The 19009-nt window shown below is 36.5% G+C and overlaps 1 protein-coding gene across 2 annotated transcripts in view; it reads right to left on the bottom strand.

Annotated features, from left to right (window-relative positions):
* Positions 1-19009, bottom strand: part of NHLRC2 (NHL repeat containing 2) — a 56618-nt gene that overhangs the window by 5259 nt on the left and 32350 nt on the right. For both annotated transcript variants that reach the window (XM_024253803.3, XM_054522901.2), the window contains 5 exons: positions 8589-8688; positions 4885-5116; positions 4189-4311; positions 3044-3253; positions 1732-1951 (listed from right to left, as the gene is read on the bottom strand). In XM_024253803.3, coding sequence (XP_024109571.2) covers positions 1732-1951; positions 3044-3253; positions 4189-4311; positions 4885-5116; positions 8589-8688 — 885 coding nt within the window. The remainder of the gene's footprint in view (positions 1-1731; positions 1952-3043; positions 3254-4188; positions 4312-4884; positions 5117-8588; positions 8689-19009) is intronic.

Genomic DNA, 19009 nt, shown 5'->3' with positions numbered 1-19009 from the left:
CCTCTGTCTCCCAAAGTGCTGGGATTACAGGCGTGAGCCACCACGCCTGGCCAACTTCTTATATTTTAAATCAAACAAAGAAAATAATACTGAGCTATTTTAATGTACAAATCTAGAAATAAAACAGAAAATGTTTCTTTAGATATTTGTCATATATATCACACACACAATTTGTGAAGTTACAATACATGTAGTGCTTTTATGCTGCCCTTTTTGTGGCTTAAAACTTGCATATATTCTAACTTCTTTAAGATTATACAGACCAAAATTTGGCTAAAAATAAGTGTTTCTAAATAACAAGCCAAAAGAGAAAATGTTCTTTAAACATAAGTGTACAAATGTACTCTATAATATTCAAAAACCTTAAATTATTAGGATTATTGCCTGAAAATTATCTGCTACTATATAATAAAAATAGGGCCAATATCTTGGACAAATTAGATAAAGTCTCTATAGACTACTTTATTTGAATGCTATCTGTATTTTATATCCCAATGACTCAATATTAATTAGTGTATCTGACAATGCAGACCAGTTAATTTGTCAATATCCTATTTCAAAAATTAATACACTGCTCCTACAGTGACACCATTTAATACACTATTCTTACAGTGACTGCTCTTACAGTTACACTGAGAAAAATTAAATTAATGATCTCCAACTGATGTAATACTTCCAGACTTAAATTGGCAGTCTAGGACTTGCTCTGAACCTACAGAAGGCTATGGAGTGGCCAGGGTTTGAGTATTCTTCTGTCTACAAAGCAAGCTCCAAAGGTCCTAGTACATGGTTAGCCTTCTCCCTTGTGGGAAGTGACATGGGGTGGTTTCCCTACAGACTCAATCACCCTAGAACCAGCCTCCCAAACACTAACCAGCAGTTCCTCCCAGCTAGTCTACCAAGATATCGTTATCCTGTTGGTTTAGACACTAAATTGATATTACAATTGCAGACCAGTGGCTGCTGCCCTGAGAAAGTTGAAGGTAAGAAGGAATTAATTACCCAGGATTTGGGTAATGTACAAAAGAAAAGTATGTGAGAGGGTATGAAGGAGGAGGAGTTGGGAAGGAAATGGAAAACTGAGTGACAAAGTGTGAAAGAGCGTGGGAGACCAGGACAGAGGAACATCATTAGAGACAAGTTGTAATTTAGAAGTTCTGAACCACGAAAATTTTACTTTAAAATTTTTGTCCACCAGGTTACAGATGTTGGAAAGCACTACTGCAAGGCAAGCAGTAAACTGATTCCTTACCATAGATTAATGAAATAAGGAGCTAGCTCACACTGTGATTCACAAACAGAAGAAAGGGAGGAATGCCTAAGACTGACTGAAAGGAAGAGTCACAGAAAAAGATGTTAAATAAGAAGGCTCCACTTTATTTCTCTGTTTCAGACTTTTTAACTCTAAGATTCTTTTTGGAACAAGAATAGAATGAAGAACAGGATCAGAATAAGGGATGAGGTATAGGAAAGGCCATATTCCAAAAAATCATGCTAACAACTGACTTGTAACTTTTGGTGAGTTATACTGTTCTTTCATAAAAGGGAGGAAAGACTCTTGATGACTAAAGCAAATGGCCAATGTGGGGTTGGATCTGGATTCATTTGTTCATATGATCTCCTTCAAATCTTGCCTATACAGAGTAAAAATATCACCTAACAAATAAAAAATAACTGGATTAAACATCAAGAATATATGATGTATTAGTATTTGCAAGCTTATACTCATACCTTCAGCTGTTAGAAACCAGCAACTGGGTACTCCTTCAGTTAGCTTTGATCCTGATGGGAGGTCTAATCTGAGTTTGAACTGAAGAGTCTGGCCAGCACACGCAGTCACGGGGGAAAGCCTAATGCTTGGAGCAGATTTAGGTAGTTTGGGTAATGTCTTCTGTTCTTCTACTAGGAATGGGCCATCTACCACAGCATTTTCAGATCTGAAGATGGGGAGCTAGGAAATAAGAAAATCTGTTATTAAAACATAAGAACTTTATATTAATTATAGAATGAGAGAGCATATTTTTAGACTTTAGTAGAATAATGAAGTTCTATGTCAATGAAACTAATCGCCATTCTAGTTTGAATTAGAATGTGTTAGTTAGATGCCCTCAAGATTATTTTTGTAGATACAGAGAAAATTTATCTTAGTGACAACAACAAAACCCAATACTTATGAATGAGGCAGAATTAAAATAACTGTCCAATGTATATAGATGGCAGGAAATTAAAGCAAAAGTTTATAAATTTAAACACAGTAGATATACATTTTCTTATAATTTTCATTGTCAACTATAAGAAGATGTTATTCATCTTATATCAGAGATCTATGTGAAGAGAAATGACACTTATGTTGCAATAGTAATCTATGTTTTTTATTTTAAAAATATACCATGCAAATTACCAGACTTTCAGAAAAAAACTGTTGCATTTTTTTCAGGTAAATGTCATACATCAAGAGTTAGTTTATAATAGACATTTCCCCTTGAAAATTCTATAAGAAACCATGTCCATATCTTTAAAAGCTGACTATAACTCATTTAAGTTTCTTCCACAATCTTATTTTCAACGTCTTGAGAAACTGGCTTCTAAAGCTTTTGTTAGAAGATTATTTGGTAATGGATTCATCACAGGCAAACAAAGGTTACACGTTAATCTAAAGATCACTGGAAAAAAACAAAAACAAAAACAATAAGCTAAATAACCCAGCCCACAGAGCAGGTGTATGTAGTGTATATCAGTATGTCTGTACACTTAAAAACAGAGCTGAGTCCTCTCCTTTTTTTTTTCTTGAAGGTTCATTAGATTCTCTCCAATTTCCAGTATTTTTCTCAAACTCTCAGCACAGATGGAACTTTTATTTTAAGAATAGAAGGATATCCTTAAAGCAGTCCTGCTGGTCTCTTTGTCAAAGAACGCAACAGAAGCATCCACTTACTACTCTCCTGGAAATGGTCTAACCAAAAATGCCTCTGACAGTGCTGTGAGGATCTTAGTATCCATTCTTAAAACCACATTCTTTAACTTATATTTTAAAATTACTTACCACAGATACCATTTTAGTTTCTAAATCCATCACTTTAATTTGATGATTATTGGTGTCTGCTACATATAATAATTGTCCGTTTTCTCCAACACACAAGCCTCCTGGTTCATTAAAAGTTGACTCGGTAAAACTGGAACTGGTAACATTATTTGTGTCTCCAGTTCCTGCTAATGTTGTACAGTTTTTTGTTTTTGGATCCACAACTTTAATCTAAAAAAGAAAGAACAAAAACTTATATATCTGAAGATCAATCTCATGTTTGTAGTATGGAAGAGTATGGTATCAAGCAAGCAAATTTCTGATTGCCATTAATATTCTCAATAAATCTCACAAAAGGAATAGTTATTTCCATATTTTCTTGAAAAGCCAAACATTCAAATTGCAGTCTAAGGGGAGATATTCTATTCTAAGAACTAAAGACTATGTAAAATCCTTAGCTCCATCTTGTCTTCTGGAAGCAATCTTTGATGAAATTATTTCTGGAATTAAAAAAAATTTTTTTTAATTGAATTGTTTTTCTTCACAATGGGACACACTTTCACAACTGAACTGACTTCGTCTTCCTGAGCATCTAGCATTGCTTGAGAATTTGCTACCTTTGTTAAACTTAATGATTCCAGTTATGTCTCAATTACATTAAATTTATGGTCTCACATCATGAAGTAGTGTATGAACATTTATTATCCACTAATTTTTGTAAAAAGTAAAAATGCAATAAAACTTAAGACAATTTAATAGACAAAAATGGAAATGCTGCTGAAAACAAAATTATTTACTAACAGGCACTGTAACTATGCAACAGCTCAAAAACGTTCATTTGTTAGATGACATGTAAATTTCCCTGCTACTTGCCTTCTCTTGATATACTGAATATGTTACTAAGCAGCTTTGATGGGCTGCAATTCACAACTGTTGGCTATTGCCATTGGAACTGGCTCAGTGCTTTCCCTAGTTCAGAATACCATCGTAACCTCTTGGCAAAGAAAGGACCAAGAAAAGAGCAGAACAGGCTGGGTTATAGTTGTCAAAGACTGTTACTCCTTTCTATATTTTAGAGTGGCAGTTGTAGGAGGCTCACAGATCTTTCAGCATTTGAAATGCCACACACAAAAAGCAAGATATTATATAATTCTGTCACGACTCACCTTGTGATTGTAGGAGTCTGCCACATAAAGTAAATTCCTTTTTTTGTCCCATGTTACTCCAAGGGGGTGTTGAAGCTTTGCATTGATTCCTACTCCATCAACATCACCAAAAGCAAATAAATTCTTTAATTTTTTTTAAAAGAAAAGAAACAGCAGTTATTATAATTTTTACAGTGTTTTGTTAGAATACGAAGGAAAATTCAAATAGTTATAAATGGTATTTAAGTTAAAAGGGAAAATGCTGATTTTCATATAAATTGGGTTGGATACTTGATTCAGATTAGAAAAAAAATGACAGTATTTTGAACCTGTATTAATCGGTGGTGCTTAGTAGGTTTACTCACAATAGTACATCTGGTCAGGAATAGGTCAAGTCCACTAGTCTGGTGCTCTTTCCACCCCACTGCCCAATATCTAATTTACATTTTTTTCTTTTCTCCAATAATCAATGCTTCATCCTTTCTTTCTCCCTGAAACCTTAACATTTATACATAATAAAGTAGAGTCAGTTCACTTTTCTTAGATGGTGTGTTCCTCATGTTGCTTTACATTCACATTTCCTTTGGTTTGACTTTCATTTTGATTCGCAGATAGGCCAAGGATGGTCTCTCTTAAATCTTATTAACTTTCCATAATTCACAAAACTGACAGCTTGCTCAGTGTCTGAGCGCACTGTGCAAGAGTGACTGTCATTACCTTAGGGTCTCTTTCTCCTCCTACAAGGTGCTTCACTGCTCCATCTTTCAGTGAAACGGTTCTCACTGTACTGCTCTCGCTATCTGCTACAAACAAGCAGCTCCAGGGATCTTCAGAGGCCAAGGAAAGGCCTGAAGGTTGGGCAAAACCTGCCTTGTGAGGATAGGCGTTGTTTCGATTCTCTTCATTTCCACTTCCAGCAAACCTAAGGCAGGTTCCTTTTGTTAACTCACTGAAAAAGACAAGTTCACAGGTGGAGTCAACATGCGGTATATTGTGTGCAATTTAGTTCTTAAATAAATGAATGTGAATAATCAAATCAATAGTGATAAGCCTCATAAAAAAACAAACTAGTGATCTTGGCCTAGTTAAATTGTTCAAGTCAGCTTTCATTATCATTTTTCCAACCATTAACTTATTTACCCACTGTGTAGGGAACTTCTTACTTTACTTTGATATACACAAAACTGAAATCACTTTCAAATGTTAAATGAGAAATCCCTGATAGAGTTAGAATTATAAGATAAAAATAATGATCAGATTATTGATGAGATAGGTTGTTTTCACTACCTTAAATTCTTAACTTCTTAGTTTCATGCAATATGAGGTTCTGAAAGGGAACTAAAAAGATTATCTAGCTCTTGATAGTTTAAAGCTTCAATTTTCATTAAAAATGTTTTGTGTTCTTGTACATAAGTAGAGACTAGCAAAAGGAATTAAAGAATAGTTTTTGAAAGATAGCCAGGTCAGACATTACTATTATATGAAAAATGATATAACTGTACATAATTATCTTACAATTACATGGGATAATTATGTACAATTATATCAACTGTACAAATCAATTTCTTATATACATTAGGGAAATTTCTATTTAAACAACTATTGCAATGATTCCTTTAGTAATGCAGAGAAAGCTTTAGACCCTGGTTTCTAACTTTATGCCAGAGAGATTGTAAGGAAGACATGGTAGTGTGTTGTGTTGAGGGAAGGGAAGCAGCTGACTCGGGACACAAAATGAGAGTCTGTGTAAATCATTTCTGAATATGGTACAACATGCAAAAGTCTGAACTGACCATGACTTACTGGCTAATATGTTCCCATAATAAGTTAGGTAGGGAGCAGGGGACAGAGGCAAAGGGATTTAGCATGCATAAAATATGGCCACTTATTCAAGAAATGTATAAACATAGCAAGTACAATATATGTAATAACTAATATGCTAAACAAATTAGTTGAAAGGAGTCTACAAGGAGTCTTAATACTTTAAAAAGGAGTTTCCTTAATTAAATAAAGAAAAGAGTAGGGAGAAACAATAACTTTTAAAATGCTAAGGGTCATTACTACCTGAAGATCGGTAATAAAGATGATACATCCTTAAAATTAAAACACAGGTCAGTGTGGTCCTAGTGCCAATTTCCTATTAAGGAGAGTGACAACTCTACTTATGAGGAAATTTAGGCAGCTCTAGACCATCTATGCCTAAAACAGCCATCACCCAGAACAGCATATTCTGGCAACTTCTGTTACTTCTGTTTGCTGTTTATAATTATGCCTCACGTAAAATCTTATTGGTAATCTCACTGTTCAGGCGACTATCACCTCTTGCCTGGATAACAGCAATAGGCTCTTCAGCGGTATCTCTTATCTCTGTCTCTAGTCTTGTTCCACTCTGAGTGCTGCCAGTGTTCTTTCAAAAACACAAATCTAATCATGTCACTTCCCAGCTTTAAACCTTTCTAGAAAGGCTTGTAGAATATTCAAATCCCTTAAAAGTACTCACAAGGCACAGTGTGATCTGGCTTCTACTGACATCACTAGTGCCAATTCTTGCCTGGAAAACTTCCCACTCTCCCCAACTCCTACTACTCTTATCAGGTCACTGTTTAGTTGCCTCTTCCAAGAAGCCCTCCTTGACAACTCAAATCTTACTGATGTTGCGTCTTCCTCTTACTTATATAAGGAACAATTTCAATTTTTTTTTTTTTTTTTTAAACGGAGTCTTGCTCTGTCGCCCTGGCTGGAGTGCAGTGGCACAATCTCGGCTCACTGCAACCTTCCACCTCCTGGGTTCAAGCGATTCTCCTGTCACAGCCTCCTGAGTAGCTGGGATTACAGGCAAACGCCACCACGCCCAGCTAACTTTTTGTATTTTTAGTAGAGACGGGGTTTCACCATGTTGTCAATCTGGTCTCGAACTACTGACCTTGTGATCTGCCTGCCTCCGCCTCCCAAAGTGCTGGGATTACAGACGTGACCCACTGCGCCCAGCCGAACAATTTCAATTTGCAGCGATTCCTTTTGCACACACTAACTTTCAATTGTTTGCTGATCTGATTCTTCCTCTGCAAGTTCACTGATGACAACCACATCTTTTCACTGTATCCTTAACATAGTGAGCATATTATTTCATCCCTATTGCCTAGCATAAATATTTGCTAAATGATTAAATGTCTTAAAACATTATATAAATGTGTCCAAAGCAACATCCACAAACATACACACTATTTGGAATATCTGCTATTTTGAAGGATCTATATAAATGCAGCTTTCTATTAATAATGGTAACTTGAGATGATCATTTTCCATGGCTAGGTGACAGCCTTTCTGGTTAATGGCTTTTATTCATTTATTCTCAAACCCTTACTGAGCTCCTCTTAGGTATCAAATACTGTGCTAGGTACAAGGGACACAAAAATGAATGGGAGAGGATCCTTTCCTTTAAGAGACAGTTTAGTAGGAGGAAATGGCTAAAAATAAAAACAATCAAAAGGAGAGGAGAGAGAAAGAGGAAGGGGCAGTGGGTTGGGGCAGGAAAACTTAGTGCGGTGATGTAACTATATACCGGGTACAGTGAGGTCACAGAGAAGAGTATGGCCAGTTCTGCCTGGGGTACTGGGGGAAGAGGAAAGGGTCTAAGGAAAAAATATGAGAAATTGTGCAGACACTACCCTTTCATCCTTATATCCTTGTGACAGCAAAGCTACCTATGTTTACTGTATATGTTAGGCACTATGCCAAGCTCTCTACATATTTATTAATTCTCAAAGCAAGCCTATGAGGTAACATAAATAAGGAAACTGAGGCTTCGAAAGTTAAAGTGGCTCTCCTAAACTCACACACATAATAAATGGCAGAGCCAGGATTCAATCTCAGGCCTGACTACAAAAACTGAGTTATTAAGCACTCTGCTATGTGGTATTCAACTATTTTAATGAATGATTAGAGATAGTTCAACTATGTCTTAAAAGATAAGGTTCCACTGAATATTCTTAGTTCTCTTTCTAGACAGTAAGGAGAATGATTCTTCGCAGGTTCCCTGAAGTAAAGTGTGGCCCTAAGACTTACTCTGGCTGATAAAATGTAAGTAGAAGTGATGTGTGTCACTTCTGAGTAGAAATTTTCAGTGTCAGTGAGTGACTTACTACCTCTTTCTCTCTCACTGTGCCAGGATGACTGGCAAAGCTCCCGACAGCTCCAGGCTGTTTCATCAGCCTGGGCAACAGAGTAGTGCTCCCCAGTGAACCCATGTGAGTGAGCAATAAACATGCCTTGTTTTAAGTCACGGAGAATCTGCGTTGTGTGCTATGGCAGTACAACCTAGCACATCCTGATTGGTACAGTGAGGATGGTGATTTTGAAAAAAATAAATTATATGAACACCAAGTAGTACAGTCTACTCGAAGAGAGAGGCTGTTACTTACTTTTTCTTTGGCAGTTTGCCAGAGTCCAGCAGGAGTGCCCATATCTGATGAGTCCCTGCCATGGCTATCCATAAAATGTCACCTCTTTGGACCTCTGAACCTTTATAAAAATAAATCATTATTATTATATACATATCTGGTTAATACAAACACTCCAATGGTTTTAAAATGTTGAATTTATGGAGGATAACAATATGTTTATGAATCATCTGATAAATAAAAATATCTGCAATGTTTCAAGTTATCTTTGAAAATTTTGTTTTCTTGTGAAAGGTTTACTTTTTTAGACTTCTAATTTTACCCACAACAATTTCACAGGAATCCAAAGTATTCTTACTAGCAATACGTCCTCTGCATCTCTGCATCTGAACTCTGCCTCAGCAGTTTAATTTTACAATGAGCATTAACAATGTTTTTAAACATCTGATTTCTTATTTTACATGACATAAACTATTAAAAGTGACACTGGCACACATATATTCTGGGGACTGTCTCTGCTTAATCACCTTAAAACTACATCAAAAGCTTTCCACAATTAATTTTTAGCATACCACAATGTTTCAGTTATTCTAGAGCCACAACCTGGGACTACTAAAATGAACAGGAAACGTAAGCTAATAAAATATTCTGTTATGTTAGATACACTGACATTCAAATAAAAGGCTCAAAGCACATGATGCACTCAGAGTAACGCTTGGAGGCAATATCACTCAAATGTTAGCCATGATCATTTAGTGAATCTGGACCTTAATTTTACATATTTGTACTAGGAAAATATAAATACATCTACAAACTGAACAGCCCTTCAATAGACACCATAGAGGGTAAGAAGTATAATACAACCTCTTCCACTTAAGAAGTTCATTAATTTTACAGTGAGTATTAATAATGCATGTATTACCAACAGATGATATTTGGTACCTAAGAAAGCACTCAGTTTAGCATTGCTTATTTCTGTTAAATCTACCATAAATCTAAGATAATAAACTTTTTAGTATTAAACAATGAAAATGACTTTTATGTTCCTGCATAGTCAATGATATTATCAACTATGGAAATGACCAAGCAAAACAAAAACTTCAGTAGGTAAGAGAAATAAAAACATGGAAAGCCCAAGAAAATGAATAATCTTATTCATTCTAACTTAATTTGGAATGTTTTCCATTCACAATATTTCAAAGCCTTTATTGGTTCAATTTTTTTTTTTTGAGGCAGAGTCTCACTCTGTCCCCCAGGCTGGAGTGCAGTGGCGCAATCTTGGCTCACTGCAAGCTCCGCCTCCCGGGTTCACGCCATTCTCCTGCCTCAGCCTCCCAAGTAGCTGGGACTACAGGCACCCGTCACCATGCCCGGCTAATTTTTTGTATTTTTAGTAGAGACGGGGTTTCACTATGTTAGCCAGGATGGTCTCGATCTCCTGACCTCGTGATCCGCCCACCTTGGCGTCCCAAAGTGCTGGGATTACAGGCGTGAGCCACCGCGCCTGGCCAGTTCAAATATTTTTAAAATGCTACATGAAAAAAAGTAAATGATTATGTTTTCAAGTCCTCTACCCAGTTCTCCCATTTTTCTCAATGAAATGTAATTACTCTTATGGTAATGTGATAGACCACTAAAAGAAGAGGGCTCCTGAAAGCATTCCTTCACCAATTCCTTAGCTTTGGAACCAGGTGGTCTGGATTTGAACTGTAGTAGCTACATCACTTTCTAATGTGTGTGCCTCAATTTCCTCCTCTGTAAAATGAGCACATCATCACTCTCTACATAAGATTACTGGAAGGAATAAAACAGTGTAAGCAAAGCACCTAACATGGTGCCAGGCATCATGTTAGGTGCTAAATAATTTGCTGTCTTTCAACTTCTATACCTAGTGTGCTCCCTCCTTTCTCATCCTAGAAAGCTTACATCCAGATATGAGCATTCAGATCTCTGCTCAAGCTTCTTCCCTACTCCCCTTATCTAATACCACACACAGACACACCCCCCCATCATTTTTAGCTCCTTACCTTGCCTATTTTTCACGGCAGCATTTATCATTATCTTACATGTTACATATTTATTAATTTACTGCCTTTCTCTTCTACTGAGCATAAGGTCTAAGAGGCCAGCAGCTTTGTTTTATTCACAGTTTTATTAGCAGCACATAGAATAGTGCCTGGCACATGCCAAATGCTCAGTAGGTATTTGTTGAATGAGTAAACTTTCCCCTAGAAACCACAAAAACAGAAAAAAAGCCCTAAAACTATCCTAATGATGGTTGGTATTTCCTAACAGTACTAATGATTCATATCTAATCCCAGAAGTCTGCTATAGATGTAAACCTGTACTATTATCCTCTCAAACAATGACGCTGAATGGGAGTGGCAGCCCACCCTAAAAAATGCTGTGGATATTTGATGGGTAATATATCATATGATAATATAGTCATGCCAGATCACTTACATTATGACTACACTATTTTATTATAAATTATGCTATTTCTTCTCTATATTTATAATATGTATATATCAATATATAGCACAGGTGGATTATACTACCTATGAATTTTACTTTAGGTATGGTAAAGGAGGCTTTTCATAAAATGTATTATAGGAAGGGGATCTGGGATCTGATAGGGCTGAGAACTCCAAAGACATGCATAACAATAAAGCCTTTCAACATCTCTAACAAGCTTCCATTCATGATAAAAACTCTTAGCAAACTAGGATCAGAAGGCAATTTATTTAATTTTATAAAGAACATTTTTAAGAGAGTCACAGCAAACATCCTACTTAAGAACAAAATCCTACAAACATCCCCCGAGAATAAAAATGAGACAAAGATACCTACTATCAACATTTCTATTTAACACCTTATGGAGGTCCTAGTTTGTGCAACAAAGAAGGAAAAAGAAGCAAAGCACAAAAAGATGAGAACTAAAACTGTATTTATTAGCAGATGACATAATTATGTACACAAAATCTTCACAATTTTATACAGGAATTTAGCAATGTTGTTGGGTACAGGGTCAGTAAGCAAGGATAAATTCTTTTATCGGTTTACAGCAGCAAATATAAAAGAAAATTTATAACGACATTTAAAAACATCAAACACCTAAGGTAAATCTAACAAAAGATTTATAAGCCTTCTACACTGAGAATCATTATTGAGAGAAATATAGACAGATATTTTTATACAACTTATCTTGATTGAAAAGTCAGCTCCAGCCAATGTTAGGACCTTATGGGTAACAAGACTGCAAGGTTGACCAAGTAAATGAAAATAAAAGGACTCCGTCCTTTTAGCTTCTCAGGTCATAAGCCTTGGAGTCATCTTTAATTCCTCCTTTCTCTCACATGTCACACATGATCCATCAGCAAATTATGTAGGCTCCTTATTCAAAATATACTCAAAATCTGACCACTTCTCACCACCTCCACCTTGACCTAAGCCACTATCAGGGATTACTGCAAGAATTCCTTCTGAACTGGTTTGTCATCCTGTTCCCACCTTGAAAACTGCCTTTTTCTTTCTCTTTCACATCAATGTCCCACTCTAAGAAAATCTCAGAAGGGTGAGTTAGGCAAATTTAGCTCTAAACTTTAGGAACAAAAACATTTGCTTTTCTTAGCTTGCTTTTAGAGCCTCTGTCGTGGCAACGGAGAGCTATGTTGGTGCATAGCTGAGTGAAAGATCAAATTTAACTTTGTTATCTAGTTCTCCAAACAGGTCGGTCTAGCTCAGCTGGAGCTTACTATAATAAGGCAAAAGCTTCCCAATGATAGATAAAGTATGGGCACTGGTTTAGTTTTGGTCTCTGTGTACTTATTTCCTTCAGATGCCCGAGGAAGGAGACAAAGTAGAGAAGCAGCAGCAGTGTCAGGTCAGGGTTCAGGTGTTTGGAATTCTACATACCGACTTATGAGGATAATGATAATCATCACCCAGGTCACTTTCTGTGTTGATGGCACCGAGCTAATCATTTTACATGGATTATTTCCTTCAATTTAACAACCTTAACAAGTCTTATTATCATCATCTTCATTTTATAAAAAGCCAGCTTCAAAGAGGCTAAATAATTTGCTGAAATTCACCCAGCTAAACTTGGAAAATGACTTCATTAGTGAATCTGACTCTAGATCATGAGTGTTCTGATGAGAATGAAGGAACTATTTGGTTCAGTTCTCTGCTTGCCCCTTTTTCACCCTCCTTCTGCCTCTGACCCATGTAGACTTAGCTCTGGTAACAAGTACTCAAGTGCATTTCTGTCTGTGATCAGAAACAGGGATCTGATTAAATGTACCCACAGCCTCCTACTCAGGGATGCATAGTGAGGTTTACCCCTCTGCCTTTCTCTCCCTGTACCCCTGGGAATGGTCTATGGTTGGATAATGTCTTTAAAGTTATTTTCTAGTCCCTTGCCTTCCCATTTTTGGTTTGGTTCAGATCATCAGCATCTGTTCATGACACTTTATGACAAAATTCTTATCTTATAGAAAACAGTGATAATAGCAAACACGTATATTATATTATGCTTTCTATGCACCAGACACTGTTCTAAGTGCTTTACATATATTAATTCTTATCCTCATGGTAAGCCTTTCAGGTAGGTACTATTTATATCATCAATTTAGATGGGGAAGTTGAGGTATAAAGAGGCTATGAAACTTGTCCAAAGTCACACAACTACTAAGATGTAGAGCTGCAAACCTAGCTGGTCTGGCTCCAGAGTCCCTGCTCACAGTCACCGTGCTAGACCACTTCTCCAGAAATTTTTACCCTGAGCACTGAAGAGTTTGTTTTTGTTAACAAAATGAAAGTTAAAAAAAAAAAAAAAAGAAAGTGGGCTGGCATTTATAATGTCTATCAAAGTAACAATAGTCACATTAACAATTTACAACTGTTCATCCTGGAGTGTGGCCTCCAAAGCACACAGTTCCATCACTGAGTATGGGTATTAGATTTGTTCCCTCTAACAAGAATGTGGTAATCATGAACATTTCCATTTTAAATTAAGAGTATACTTAGACCTACACAACAAACCTGCACACATACCTCCCAATCTAAAACAGAAGGTAAAATTACAAAAAAGAGTGCACTTAATATTACTTTCAACAATCACAAATTAAAAATTTTTTAAAACGACAATGACAGAGGCTGAAAAGGTTCTGAGAATATTTTTAAAGGCAAAACTCACTCATAATTATCAGTAGAGATTAGACATATTTTTAGAAAACAGAAATAAAATCAACAAAAGAAATATCAACATGAAAATTACCTGAAATCCAGCTTTAAAAAAATTCTGTCATTTTAAGTACCTATGACTAGAACCCTCCTAACAGCATCCGTGAAATTCTCCATCAGTGCTTCTACACATATTTGTTTCTACAAAGTCTCTAAACCTCTTATGAATCAAAGTCTTAAGCCACTAGGGAAGGGCAGCAAAGCCTGTCACTTTGCACAGAGCACAGGAAAATACCATTTACAGCTGTGGAAAAGGTAGATTAAAAAATGCTCTACTGACACCAAGCAGAGTTCTCATTCTGCTAGGGGAGAAACAGGAGGCTCCTCAAACCAATCACAGACACAAGACAGAGTCTGGCTGCCAGAGAGAGGAACAGCAACAATGAAAAAGCTCCCCACATCCTTTCCTCAAGGCCTAGGCACTCAGGGCCTTCCCAAGGCTGAGGCTGAACAACAGAGAACACCCCCATCCACAACACAAGCCTGGGGCAGAATAACAACCAGTAGCAGTCTATCCCTGGGATGGCTGCAAGAGTGGAGAGAGGGAACCATCATGTGGCTTCGTTGTACAGAGATGACTGAAAGCTGAGGGTACAGCACTAACACTGAGAAAACCCTCCAGCTAATCTAGGCCCATGTACTGAGGCAAAATCAGAAGGCAACAGCTGCCCAGCTAGAGGAATTTAAAACATATGGTGCATTGACATAGCAATAATAAAACCAAGGCCCAGCTCAGCTCCTGACCAAATTGACTCAATGTTTCATAATTATAACATAAGTAGTATTTATCTCAGCCTCTATTGTTTTATACAAGATGACTGACATATAATAAATAATGAGAAGACACACATAAAAGTAAAAACATTACCCACTTCCGAGTAACAAAGGAATGATCAGAAACAGACTCGAGGATAGTCCCCAAATTTGGAACTATCTAATACAGACTTTGAAATAACCACGCATAGTATGTTAAAGAACCTAGAGAAAAAGGTGGTCAACAAACCTAAATAGATAAGGAATTTCAGCAGAGATGAATCTGTAAGAAATGCAAATGCTATATTAAAAAGGCATAATATTAGAGATGAAAAATTCCTTCTACAAATGATATGGTTTGGCTGTGTTCCCACCCAAATCTCATCTCGAATTGTAATCTGAATTGTAATCCCCTCATGTCGAGGGAGGGACCTGGTGGAAAGTGATTGGATCATGGGGGTAGTTTCCCTTATGCTGTTCTCATGATAGTGAATGAGTTCTTACGAGATCTGGTTGCTTAGTAACTGTCTGGCACTTTCCCCCTTGGTACTCTCTCTTGGCTGCCTGCTAAGTAAGATGTGCCTTGTTTCCTCCTCACCTTCTGCTGTGATTTTAAGTTTCCTGAGGCCTCCCCAGCCATGTGGAACTGTGAGTTAATTAAACCTCATTTCTTTATAAACTACCTAGTCTCAGGTAGTATATTTATAGCAGTATGAGAATGGACTAATACAACAGGCTCATCAGTTGACTAGACACAGCTGAAGAAAGAATTAATGACTGAAGATAAATTGGTAGAAATTACCAGTACAAAAAGAAAAAAAAGAAGAATGAATAAAAAGAACACAATATGCAAGAGTTATTGAATATAATATTAAGAAGAAATCTAACATGAGTAACTGAAGTCCTAGAAAGAGAAAGACAGAAAGGGGCAGAAAAAAATATCTGAAGAGATAATGAGTGAGAATTTCTTGAAAATAATGAATATCAAACCACAGATTCAAGAACTCCAAGCAGGATAATTCTTAGATATATCAAACTGCTGAAAACCAAAGACAAAATCTTGAAAGCAACTAGAGAAAAAAATACACTTTACATATAAAGAACAAGAGATAATATTAAAACAGATGTCTTGTGGAAAACTATGTAAGTCAAAAGACAATGGAGTAATATCTTTAAAATATTAAAAGAAAAAAATGTTAATCCAGGTTCACATATGCAATAAAAATAACTTTCAAAAATGAAAGCTAGATCTTTTTCAGACCAGAATAAAGGCAAGAAAAATCACTGCCAGCAGACCTGTGTCATAAGAAGTTCTTCAGGCAGAAGCAATGACTCCCAACAGACATTTGGGACTTTAAGAAAACAGCCACTGTGGAAAACAGTCTGGCAGTTTCTTGTACACATTCACTTACCATATGACCCAGTAATCTCATTCTTAGGCATTTACCCAAGAGAAGTGAATGCATATTACCACAAAACAAAAACTGTGCACAAATGTTTATGGAGGTTTTCTATAGCCACTGAAAACTAGAAATACCTTCAAATGTCTATCAACTGGTGAATAAACAAACAAACTGTGGTAGAGCCATACAACAAACTACTACTCAGTGATAAAAGAGAACAAATTACTGATACATGGAACCACAGGGATGAATCTCAAAAACATTATGCTAAATGGAAGAAGCCAGACATGAAAGATGATAGAGAACAGGAAAGAGATCACTGCTGCTAGTTGCTGGGGTGAGTGTGGTGATAGTGGGGGGAGACTCAACAACAGGCTATGAAATAACTGTTTGGGATGAAAATACTCTGTATCTTGACTATGGTAAAAGTTACAAGACTGCATATATTTGTCAAATTTCATAGAATTATATACCTAATAAGGGTAAATTTTACTTTATATAAATTATACCTAATTAACCTAAAAAAACTTAACACCAAGTCAATGTGATAAGGCAGTATAAGAATCTTCTCTCAAATTTTAGACATAAAGATATAACTTCTTATTTTAACAAAATAAAAATGTACTAGTCATACTGCATCAAATTTATTCCTTCAAAACTCCCTGTGTCATCTGATTTTTTTTAAAGCAAAAATATTTTCATGGTATTTTATATCGTATTAATAATGGGAGTCAGAGAAGCATTTATTGAAGCACATAAATACGAACACTGTAGATTATCAGACTAGCATACTAAATAGTTGGATTTCAACCATTAAAGGTTGTAGAAGAATGGCTAAACTTCTATCTAGGGAAAATGTTGATTATAGGGCCAAGAAAGGTTAATGGGATTCTGGCATGTTATCCTTTCTATAAATGACTCAAAATCAGGTAAAGTCTTAGAGTACTTAGATACTGATAGGGGTTTTGGCTGGGCGCAGTGGCTCATACCTGTAATCCCAGCACTTTGGTAGGCCAAGGTGGGTGGATCACTAGAGGTCAGGAGTTACAGAACAGCCTGGCCAACATGGTGAAACCCCATCTCTACTAAAAATACAAAAATTAGCCAGGCATGGTGGTGCAAACCTGTAATCTCAGCTACTCGGGAGGCTGAGGCAGAAGAATTGCTTGAACCCGAGAGGCAGAGGTTGCAGTGAGCCAAGATCACGCCATTGCACTCCAGCCTAGGTGTTATGGCGAGCCTCAGTCTCAAAAAAAAAAAAAAAAGATACTGATAGGAGTTTCAACCTTTATGCTAAAGGTCTTTCAGGTTGTTGTCTGGTACAAATGGAGTCAACACAGACCTGACACACATTTTAGAAACATTACAATGTATCTGCTGAAAAAATGAACTTACTGTAGTAATTATTTTTGGTGCATGATGTTCTGACCGTATTAAGAATGACAATTTAAAAATGAACACAGATAAATCGTAATTTTGTAAAAGTCACTTTATATTAATTATTTTTATAACTATATAGCATAGTTAGGTTAAATATTCAGATACTATTTAAAATACATAAACACATGCATTTACATACTACATGTAGATTTAAAATAATGAGATATTTCTAGTCCCTTTCCTACATCTCTTCTTTCAAATTTTTAATTGACCAATAATAATTGTGTACGTTCGTGGGGTACAATGTCATGTTTTGATCTATGTGTACACTGTAGAAAGATTCAATCAAGCTAACTAATATATCTATGACCTTACCAACATTTTTTTCTGTGTGGTGCGAATGTTAAATATCTATTCTTTTAGCAGCTGTGAAATACACATTAATAACTACAAGTCAGTCACCATGCAGTGCATAATTATCTCTAAAACTTATTCCTCCAACTGAAACTTTGTACCCTTTGATCAACCTCTTCCCTTTCCCCATACCTTCCCTTATTCCTAGCCTCTAGCAACCACCTTCCTACGTTCTTTTTCTGAGATTTTCTTACAATTTTTTTAATTTATTTTTTATTTTAAAATTTCTTTTGTAGAAATAGTGTCTTGCTATGTTGAACAGACTGGTCTCAAACTCCTGGCCTTAAGAAATCCTCTCACCTTAGCCTCCCAAAGTGTTGGGATTATAGGCATGAGCCATCATGCCTGGCCTAAGATTGACGTTTTCAGATTCCACAAGTAAGATCATACAGTATCTGCCTGTCTGTGATACCTTAGCATAATGTCTTCTGCTTCCATACATGTTGTCATCAATGACAGTATTTAAAGCTGTATAGTATTCCAGTGTGTAGATATACATTTTCTTTTTGTTTTTTTAGAGACGGAGTCTTGCTCTGTTGCCCAGGCTGGAGTGCAGTGGCATGATCTTGGCTCACTGCAACATCCACCTCCCGGGTTCAAGTGATTCTCCCACCTCAGCCTCCCAAGTAGCTAGGATTTTTACAGGCATCTACTATCACGCCCGCCTAATTTTTGTATTCTTGTATAGAAGGGGCTTCACCACGTTGGCCAGGCTGGTCTTGAACTCCTGACCTCAGGTGATCTGCCCGCCTCAGCCTCCCAAAGTGCTGGGATTACAGGCGTGAGCCACCATGCCCAGCTTTAGATATACATTTTCTTTATCTATTCATCCACTGATGGACACTTGGGTTGCCTCCATATCTTAGCAATTGTGAATACTGCTGAAATAAATATGGGAGTGCAAATATCTCTATGACACAGCAATTTATGTAACAGTGCCTTTGTTAAGTTGGACTGCTGGATCATATAAATATTCTATTTTTAGTTTTTTCAGGCACCTCCATACTATTTTCCAAAATGTCTGTATTAATTTACAATCCCAACAGTGTACAAAGGTTCTCTTTTTTCCGCATCCTCATCAACATTTATCATTTGTCTTTTTGATAAAGTCATTCTAACAGGTGTGAGGTAATATCGCATCATTGCTTTAATTCTCATTTCCTTGATGATTAGAGATGATGAATATTTTCTCATCTATCTGCTTACCATTCATATCTCTTTTGAGAAATGTTTGTGATACCCTTTCCC

This window comes from Pongo abelii, chromosome 8 (genome assembly GCF_028885655.2).
Source record: "Pongo abelii isolate AG06213 chromosome 8, NHGRI_mPonAbe1-v2.0_pri, whole genome shotgun sequence".
In the NCBI taxonomy this organism is placed as follows: Eukaryota; Metazoa; Chordata; class Mammalia; order Primates; family Hominidae; genus Pongo; species Pongo abelii.
The sequence above is the reverse complement of the archived record's forward strand: the minus strand, read 5'-3'. Positions and strand labels throughout refer to the sequence as shown.